General features: G+C 39.8%; 1 protein-coding gene and 1 long non-coding RNA gene across 2 annotated transcripts; one reads left to right on the top strand and one right to left on the bottom strand.

Moving 5' to 3' along the window:
* The first annotated feature begins 3564 nt into the window (after positions 1-3564).
* On the top strand, positions 3565-7680 carry LOC117133931. Its single transcript, XR_004458009.1, has 2 exons — positions 3565-3692; positions 4225-7680. It is a non-coding gene; the product is annotated as an uncharacterized LOC117133931 (long non-coding RNA).
* LOC117133929 lies at positions 3648-5974 on the bottom strand. The gene is made up of 2 exons (XM_033291091.1): positions 4617-5974; positions 3648-4084 (listed from the first exon to the last, which is right to left on the bottom strand). Exon 1 carries the CDS (start codon positions 5913-5915, stop codon positions 4920-4922), a length of 996 nt encoding a protein of 331 aa, XP_033146982.1. The 5' UTR covers positions 5916-5974; the 3' UTR covers positions 3648-4084; positions 4617-4919.
* Positions 7681-10570: the final 2890 nt, after the last annotated feature.

Below are 10570 nucleotides of genomic sequence, written 5' to 3'. Positions count from 1 at the left end.
TTTATTGTCGTTATTTTATGACGAACTTACACTGACTTTTACATTCCTCGTAAACTACTTGTATAGTAGCCGTAAATTTATGGTTCCTCTTTTTCCTTGTTAATTTTTCGTAGTTAAGATGAGTTTTTCTTATAGTGACTGTTCTAAGAGTAACTCAAGAGGAATCATCAGAAACCTTGAGGTGCAGATTGAAAGCTTAATTGGAATTCTTCTATACTACTTGGCAGAGCTTTCATGGCTACTGTAGGAGCAGTTTGCAACATACTATAGACTAACCAGTTGTGCCTGCACTCATATGAGAGTTTATGAGATAATTGAGACTTTATGTGAAGAACATGGAGAAAAGAGAGAGAGAGAGATTTACGGATGGAAGTAGGAACTGAATTCCTTAATTAATTTAGTGTCTGGTTACATTCTTAATATAGACTACAAGTGGCCATGCCATGACAAACTAGAAACTATAAACAATTGAAGCAAGTAAGACAAACTGGCTCGGACAAAAGGGATGATAGTGACATCTCGCCAATCTCTCTCATCCTTAACATAACATGTGATCTCTCTTTGTTCCCTAGCTCCAACGGTCTCCTTCTTTTATATTAAACATCTCTATAGAGTTAGGACACTCCCACACGTGATCTGTGTCCATGTTTCTCTATTACTTGCCTTGATACTCAAGCTAGGTTACAAGAGAGCCATCCGTACACTTTGTACGGATCCAGCCACTTATGTCCACAACCAGCATGCTTCTCTTGATCTCTTGATCTTGTTTATATTCTGAATGTCTTCATATCAACACTCCCCCTCAAGCTTGATCATAGAGACCGATCAAGCTTGGAAACCATGAAGCATTTCCTCATTAAAACCTTAACCTGGAAAAACCATGTGGGATAAAAACCAAGCCAAGAAAAAAGAGTAGAACACTTCATGGCTAAGAGGATCAGTGTGATGAGAGATCCATGAGTCCCAACATGGAAAGAATGAACTCACAGATTTTAGAACTTGAAGCCTTGGTGAAGATGTCAGCTAACTGATCTTCACTTCTTGTTTAGCATGGTAAGATGATCTTCTGTTCTACAGCCTGTCTCACCTTGTGGCAATCTACTTCAATGTGTTTAGTCCTTTCATGGAAGACTGAGTTGCTAGCAATGTGTATAGCAACCTGATTGTCACAATGCATAGCCATTGGTGTTGTAGTCTCAATTCCCAAGTCCTTAAGCAGCCCTTTTATCCAAATCAACTCGTTTGTGAGCTTCCTCATAGCTCTATATTATGATTCTGCACTTGAGCATGATACAACCTTCTGCTTCTTGCTTTTTCATGTCACCAAGTACCTCCTATAAAGGTGCAATATCCAGTAGTTGATCTCCTATCAACCTTATCTCCTGCCCAATCATCATCACAATATCCTACTACTTCAGTGATGTTATTGCATCCCATCCAAACTCCTTGTCCTGGTGCATCTCTTAGATATCTCAAGATCCTTTCAACCATGTTCCAGTGGTGAATCTTTGGTGCTTGCATCTGCTGGCTAACTTGGTTTACTGCAAAACAGATGTCTGGTCTTGTGATTGTGGAGTCTTCAAAACAGCCATCTTCAAGTGGAGTCTTTCCTTTCTTTCCTCCAAGATCACCTGCCACACTCAATAGATCAAGTGTGTACTTTCTTTGGGATAAGAATTTCTTGCCTTGTGATTGTGAGATAAATGAGTTTTCCCACCATCCTCCTATACTGCCTCACATCTCCAAAAGGCTTGTCTTCAAACTCCCCCTGTCGCAGCACTTTGTAGCCATCTTCAAGTGGAGTCTTTGCTTTCTTTCCTCCAAGATAACCTGCCTCACTCAATAGATCAAGTGTGTACTTTCTTTGGGATAAAAATAACCCTTCTTTAGATCGGCATATCTCAATCCCTAGAAAATACTTTAGCTCACCCATATATTTGATATCAAAAGAGGCTTTAAGAAAGGCTTTAGTTAAGGAGATACCTTCCTTGTCACTTCCTGTGATGATAATGTCATCCACATAGATCAAGATGACTACCATCTCACGTTGAGAGGTGAGAGTGAAGAGAGTGTGATCTGCTTCAGATTTGTTGAATCCTCTTCCATTAAGGGTTGTGCTCAGCTTATGGTACCATGATCTTGGTGATTGTTTCAGTCCATAGATTGCTTTCTTCAGTCTAAGCACATTCCCTGGTTTGACAAGACTTTCCAAGCCTGGTGGAGGTCTCATATAGACTTCATCCTCCAATTCTCCTTGAAGGAAGACATTCTTAACATCCATTTGCCACAGATCCCACTCCAAATTGACTACCAATGAGAGAACAATTCTTATGGTGTGGAGTTTAGCTACTGGTACAAAGGTATCAAGGTAATCTTCTCCATAGACTTGGGTGTATCCTCTTGCCACTAGTCTCGTCTTTTTCCTTTCTGGTTTGCTTGATGGTGAAGATGAGCCGGCTAGTTACGGCTTTCTTGCCCTTGGGAAGTTCAGTTTCATACCATGTATCATTCTTGATCATGGCACTGATTTCATCTCCAACTGAGTCTTTCCACTCCTTAAGCTCCATTGCTTCTACATAAGATCTTGGAATGTATTCTTGATTTATGCTGGTGATGAAAGCTTGATGAGCCGTGGGATTGTGAGCTAGGGAACATACTGCATGTACTGGATGAGCTACTGCTTGACTGTTGAAGTACACTCTTGTTTCTTTCCAGCTTGAGGGATCTTTCCTAACTCTTGTGCTTCTCCTAAGCGGCTGTACTACATGGGCTTCAGCTTCTTCACACACTTCTTGTTCTGGTGCATCTTGCTTGTTTCCATCCTGATCATGATCCTCATATCAGTCTGTGAGCTAGTTTGATTCCCCCCATTAGGATCAGGATGGGGACAGGCACCGGCTTTATCACTTTCTTCAATCTCAACATCTGTATTTTGTTCATCCTCCTGATGGTGAGCAACCTCCAGATTGTTTGTTGATTGTCCTTCTCGATTTGGTGAAGCCATACTGATTCCAAGGTTCTCCATTATGCGTCTCAGGTTCTCTGCCCTATCTGAGAGAGCTTGATGAAGATCTTTGAGCTCATCCCAACTCTTCTTCTCAAAATACCCTCTGGATTCCACAAATTTCACATCCCTAGAGACAAACACCCTTCTGGCTTCTGGAGCATAACATTTGTACCCCTTTTGGGTATTAGAGTATCCAAGGAACACTGCTTTAGTGCTTCTAGCTTCAAGCTTGTTTCTAAGCTCACCTGGTTGTAAGACATATCACAAGCATCCAAATACTCTTAAATGATCAATAAAGGGTTTGGGGTTATTTAATACCTCAAAAGGAGTGAGATCACCAAGGATTCTTGTTGGTGTTCTATTGATAAGGTAGCATGCTGTCATTACAGCATCACTCCAGAATCTCTTGGGCACATTAGTTTGAAACATCACGGATCTTGCCACCTCCATCAAGTGCCTATTCTTCCTTTCAGCAACACCATTTTGCTGTGGAGTATAGGGGCAGCTAGTTTGGTGTAAGATCCCATGTTTGGCTAGGTGATTTTTGAAAGCTGTACTTGTGTATTCTCCTCCATTGTCTGACCTGAATACTTTGATCTTAACATTGTACTGGTTAGTTACATAGTTCTGAAAGTTCATGAAAGCATCTAGGACCATATCTTTAGTTTGAATCATAGTCAGCCAGGTATATTTTGATTTTTGGTCTATAAAAGTGACAAAGTATCTATGATTCTCCCTAGATATGCATGGTGCAGTCCAGACATCAGAATGTATAAGATCAAAGCAGTTTTCATCGATAGTAGATGACTTAGGAAAGACAGTCTTGCAATGTTTGCCAAGAATACATGCTTCACAGCCATCATTTTTAAAGGAAACATCAGGTAGCAATACGTTCAGTGCACGGGAATGAGGATGGCCTAGTCTAGCATGCCATAATACATCATAATCTAAAACAGGAATTGAACTAAAAGCTGAAGATAAATTTGAAACAATCTTGATGTCTTCAAGTAGGTATAGATCCTCCTTGGTAACACCTTTTCCAATCAACTTATGAGTCTCAATATCTTGAAACACAACCTCATTAGGACTGAAGATCACATTACAGTTTAAATCAGTAGTAGCTCTCTTGAAAGATAATAAATTTGAAGCAAATGTAGGCATATAAAGTTCATGAAAGCATCTAGAACCATATCTTAGTTTGAATCATAGTCAGCCAGGTATATTTCGATTTTTGGTCTATAAAAGTGACAAAGTATCTATGATTCTCCCTAGATATGCATGGTGCAGTCCAGACATCAGAATGTATAAGATCAAAGCAGTTTTCATAGATAGTAGATGACTTAGGAAAGACAGTCTTGCAATGTTTGCCAAGAATACATGCTTCACAGCCATCATTTTTAAAGGAAACATCAGGTAGCAATACGTTCAGTGCACGGGAATGAGGATGGCCTAGTCTAGCATGCCATAATACATCATAATCTAAAACATGAATTGAACTAAAAGCTGAAGATAAATTTGAAACAATCTTGATGTCTTCAAGTAGGTATAGATCCTCCTTGGTAACACCTTTTCCAATCAACTTATGAGTCTCAATATCTTGAAACACAACCTCATTAGGACTGAAGATCACATTACAGTTTAAATCAGTAGTAGCTCTCTTGAAAGATAATAAATTTGAAGCAAATGTAGGCATATAAAAAGCTTTTGAGGCTTTATCAAACAGTTTAACAGTTCATACACCTTTAATTGGTATTTTATCTCCATTTGTAATCATGACATTTTCTAGTACATTTTCTATGTTACTAATCAATCTAGCATCACTAATCATGTGGTGGGAAGCTCCTGAGTCTATAACTAGAGGCTTAACACTATCACAGATTTATGAGATGCATTAAGAGTAGTAATAAGAGTACTAGGTAAATGATATGAAGGCTGCAATGTCAGATTTGTTGATAGCCTCATCCTGGCCAGTTCTCACGGCTGTATAGCCACTGAATGACTGTGCCTTGCAATCTCCAGCAGCACCAGCACGTTGAGAAGAAGATGGCTCTCCTATCTCACCAGAGTAATTCGCCATTGCATCAGTGTAAGGAGCCATGAACTTCTGAGGCTTGAGATGTGGGTGAACTATCCAGCACTTATCCTTGCCATGTCCCTTCTTCTTGCAGTGATCACATACCCACACCTTCTTCTCTTCTGGTTTATAAAACCCCTTGTTAGCCACTCCCTCAGGTTTGTTCTCTGCTCCTTCAGCCTGATTTGCTATAACCAGCTCGCCTTTCTTGCCAAAGAGACCCACGGAGCCTTGCTCCTTTTCTATCTCAGCACATACCTCATCTAGAGAGGGCAGCAACTTGTTTCTTAAGATGTGCTTGATGAGATCACTGTATCCGGGGTGGAGAGTAAACAGCAAAGCAAAGACTTTATCTTGTTCTCTCCTTTCATTGAGTACATCCGGATCTACAGTTCCTGGCCTAAGCATTTCAAGTTCAGACCACAAGGATCTAAACTTCCCAAAGTGCTTATCAAAGTCATTGTCCTCTTGACTGAGAGTATTGATGGCTCTCTTAACCTCAAACACCTTGCTGATGTTAGCCTGGTTGCCATACACCTTCTTGAGAGTATCCCACAGCTCCTTGGAGGTTTCACAGTATGCATAAGCCTCTTGGAGTGGAGCTGCAAGGCTGTTCTGGATGATAGACAGTACCATTAGATCCTCTTGACCTTTCTTCTTATCTCCAGCATCCGCAATCACCACTTCTTTGCCATCCTCTCCTAGGATAGATTTCTTGGTGTTGCGGCCTTCTTCAACAATCTCCCAAAAGCCTATGCCTCCAAGAGCTGTTTTAGCAAGTCTAGCCCATACTAGATAGTTGGGGCCCTTTAGTGTAACTGGTATTACCACCATTTTTGGGTTCTCCACTAGTCCATCAAGAACAGATTGAGAACAACTGAAGAACAGTGTAAAGAAGTGTTTTGAAAAGATGAAAAATCAGAGTAATAAACTAGAGATTTTGCGGAAATGATGTGAAATGATAAGAGAATAAAACACATAAATAGGTTTCAGGAGCTTAGTGCTCTGATACCATGAGAGTTTATGAGATTATTGAGACTTTATGTGAAGAACATAGAGAAAACAGAGAGAGATTTACGGATGGAAGCAAAGAAGTGAGGAACTGAATCCTTAATTAATTTAGTGTCTGGTTACATTCTTAATACAGACTACAAGTGGCCATGCCATGACAAACTAGAAACTCTAAACAATGGAAGCAAGTAAGACAAACTTGCTTGGACATAAGGGATGATAGTGACATCTCGCCAATCTCTCTCATCCTTAACATAACATGTGATCTCTCTTTGTTCCCTAGTTCCAACGGTCTCCTCCTTTTATATTAAACATCTCCATAGAGTTAGGACACTCCCACACGTGATCTGTGTCCATGTTTCTCCATTACTTGCCTTGATACTCAAGCTAGGTTACAAGAGAGCCATCCGTACACTTTGTACGGATCAAGCCACTTATGTCCACAACCAGCATGCTTCTCTTGATCTCTTCTTCTTGTTTATACTCTGAATGTATTCATATCAACATCATAGACCCCAAAGTCTATCATGATCTAGTGAGAGTTGTCAAGCCACAGACGTACTACATGGAGATCGGAGATGATCCAGGATTGATAGTAGTATGTTACTCCGATCCTGGAGCCGAACTTAAGTCGGATAATGGAGCATTGATCGACACTGAAACTTAGCCGTCGTTTGATTGTTGATTTGAAGCGACGATCGATAGAGCTATGGAAGAACCGATCGACAGTGACCTGCGATTGAGATAAATGATTTTCTAGAGGATAGATCAACAGTTGGGAGAATGATTACTACCAACCGAGCTTCGCATTTCACACTGCTATCCCTTCCAAAAGGAAGATCCATGTCATGCAGCCGGATGAGTATGGAGTATGCAGAGATGAAGATGGCAACGCACATGCATTGGATGGGAGGATCATGAATGTTTCTAAGGCAGATATATAAGCAATATTGGAGATGGATAATAAATTAGGAGGGAAGTATCTTAGTCTACCACACTATGAGGGACATTTTAAGATGCCTGGAATCAACCCCATACCTACACCTTCACCAGAAGATGACAGATACACTAGAGATGGAGTCATGGATATTATGGACAAAGCCATGTTTGACCAGGAAAAGATGTACAACAAGATGCAACAAACAATGGACAGACTCCTTCACCCTCTCCAAAACAGCATTGCTTGGATCAGCAAAACAATGGAGGAGCTGCAACAAAAATTAGATTATACTGAAAGGATTATTCAGAGGCAGCAAGATCACATAACCAAAGGCGAAGAAGCAATAAAAAACTTTGATGGCACCTGGTTCGAGAATGTCCGAAGAATATGTAGACACTTGTTTCCCAAAAAGTAGTCACCTACCTCCATACTAACCAAACCACCTCAAAAAATCAAGCTAAATGACTATAACAAAGCGCTTAATGGGAGGCGACCCAATGGTAAGTTTTATTTACGTTTTAATTAGCAGTTTTACTTATTTTTGTGTTTACTTTGTTTCAGAAAATATAAAAAAAAAGAAAGATCCGAGGAGACGATTGCTCTAAGCATCAACCGGTGAGACACAGTCGATATCGATCAACAGTACATCACGAGAACGATTGATCGCCACTTAATTGTGTTGATTGACACTGGCATCAGCGGGCATGTATATCGTTTTCCTTGTTACATTGAGTACTTTTGATTTATGTTCTCACCAAACTTCGACTGAATAACCACTAGGGATATTGTTGTTTAAGGCTGGGGGAGAGGTTTACTCATATTAGTTTATTTTGAGTCATTTAAAAAAAAAGTTTTTTACTTATGTTTTATCGAGTCAAGAAAGGGATTATGATCTTATTACAATTTCATTACTACTCTAACCACTCTCCAGCACCATCTAGATTTATAGACTGCAGGATGTATTAGATGAAATACAGCAGTGTATCACATGTTAGTCACATCCACATTTATTGAGAATTTCTGGAGAAACCAAAGCTGACTTCCAACCTAATCTACTCTACTTGCTTGTTTTGGGGCTTGGTATACATTGGATTGGAGTCCTTTTGCAAGTCTAGAAGGTATTAGAATTAGTGTCCATGGTTCTCCTTCCACCTCTTTTTGGCATCCATGTTTACAAATGATTGAAATGATTTCTTGCGGTTTAGAGGGGCAGGAGTGTTTCTTACGATCCCATTATTCTACTCTAATAGAATGACCACACATTGTTTAGAAGCGAGAGATAGATCGATGACCCTACAATTCGCCTTCAACTTTCCCAGTAATAATATATAAACTATTTAAAAAAAATTAGATTCAGAGAAGATAAAAGAGAGAGGGAAAACCATAAAAGGTTACATGTAGGTCTAAATACTTGCTTGAGTTGATTCCATGTGTCCCTTGATTGATACTCCCAAGATGCAGCCTACACATTTACTTTAATACATAAATGAGATCAGTAGAGAAGTATCTCAGGTGCTATCAGTGGAGTTGTGTGATATATGGTAATGGTGACTAAGCTAGAATGTAGTACATTGAATAATCCAAGGTTTGTAATAATTAACTCCACCTTTCATATTTGCAGAAGTGAGAGTAGTGATTTTAAACTATGTGAGTCCCTGCTGTTTTCAAAAACACTTCCATTAGGATTGCTCCTGTTTTTCTTGAGAACAAGCAAAAGAGTAAGTCTGAGGGAGTAGATATACCATGGATTTTACATGTTTTTAACCATGGTATGTAGGTGTTTTAGGAGTTTTGTTATGTTTTGGAGTCTTTTTAGAGTATTTACAGGTTCATGAGTGTTTTAGAAATATATGGTGATATTGGGGCATTTTGGAGATAAAGCTAGAAGAAACTCGTAGCTGTCAATCGAACCAGTCCAGGGTAGACATTCAGAGTAAAACATCGATTGACGGACAACTCTTATCGTCGATCGACAGCGAAGCGCGCAAGGTCCGACTTGGTTCCCTCCCAACTTATGGCCCAAGTTCCACATTGTTTACAATAATTTTCATGGCCGACTTTAACCTAATATTTATGTGTTTTGTCATTGTTTATGTGTTTTTGGCAACACATGCTTTCATACTTTCTACTTTTTACAGCAAACCATATTTAGGGTTTATAATAGTTTGGAGAGAAGATCCAAGACTCCTTTAGAGCTTTGTATTGGAACTCCAGTTTTTCTACCTTATTCTGTGTATGTATTTTATTCAGATATTTGCTATGGTTTTGCTTTACTATGTCTGAGTAGTTACCTATGTTAGATTTAGGGTTAGAAGTAAGGTTATGAGGGATTAGCCCAAAATATAGATACGCTAAGGTGATAAAGATTTCCTTCAGAGGAATTGTTATTAATGTTTGTGTTATAAAGTGTGGGAACCGAAATTCGCACTGTCGATTTTCGTTTAAATAAGAAAGCTAGGAAAACCCTAATTTCCCAGAGGTCCCAGATATCTGCTAATACCACACGCCAAGTAATCAGAACACGAGAATAACAATGATAAAGTATAAGAAATCGGAAAATGAGCAGAGAGAAGTCTTATTCCGAATTTGCGTATGAGCGTTTACAACAAGGTATAAGCCTGAGCTCGAGAGCTGTCGGCGAGATTCCTAGTTCTAGTAACCCTAAGATGGCTAAACCTAATTGACTCGCAGCTCGAAATAACAAAAACGGAAAGTTGCCAAATTGCTTTAAGTGCTAAGTTTGTTCTGAAAAGTTCTTCCTAATGCCTCTCGCCTAGGACTCCTTATATACTCGCTCCAAGGTCGGTTTACGCTTTTACTCTTCTGCCCTTAAGCCGTCATAGCATAAAATGGAGATATTCCATTTTTTCTGATCTTCGTAATTATCTTCAAAATTTCGTATTTATCTGCGGAAACTTGACATTTATCCTTCCTTGCGCGCCAAGCGTAAACCGTCCTACGGTTTACGGGCTTTTGGTTAAGAAATCGTAAGATGGGCCTCGAGTCTTGTTTTAGGTCCCTTTGGGCCGTCTTCCGACTCGAAACGTTTATCACGACTTCTTTCGATAAAGAACGAGCTTTCCGCAGTTTTTACCGCAAAGTTTGATTGATGACTTAGAATGGCAGAAAACATGAACTGAGTTCACTACGGTCTTCGGGAGATAGCATCGAAGGATAGACGAGAATGCATGGACTGGTGTCGTATCGAAGTTTCGGAAGAGTTCGGTCGCTACGTAGCGACCGACCGGGATTTCTGGGAGTTGACTTGTTGAGTCGTATCTTCCATTTTTCGCAGAACGCCTCGAACTGGGTGGAGATAAACTGAGATCTGTTATCGGTTACGATCTCGTAAGGAACTTCATGCCTACAGATGATGTTTTTCCATACGAAATTTTGACTTGGACATCTTTTATACTTGCGTACGAGTCTGGCTCTACCCATTTTGAGAAAACATCTGTGAGGACTAGAAGGAAACGTTTTTGCCTTGAATTATGAAGAGGTCCGACAATATCCATGGCCCAGCGCATAAAGGGGTAGG

This window comes from Brassica rapa, chromosome A05, assembly GCF_000309985.2.
Source record: "Brassica rapa cultivar Chiifu-401-42 chromosome A05, CAAS_Brap_v3.01, whole genome shotgun sequence".
In the NCBI taxonomy this organism is placed as follows: Eukaryota; Viridiplantae; Streptophyta; class Magnoliopsida; order Brassicales; family Brassicaceae; genus Brassica; species Brassica rapa.
This window is presented reverse-complemented; position numbering and strand designations above follow the sequence as displayed.

What these genes read in the sequence shown, in the direction of transcription:
- LOC117133929 (XM_033291091.1), bottom strand. Translation starts at nt 5,915, where the DNA reads ATGGTGGTAATACCAGTTACACTAAAGGGCCCCAACTATCTAGTATGG.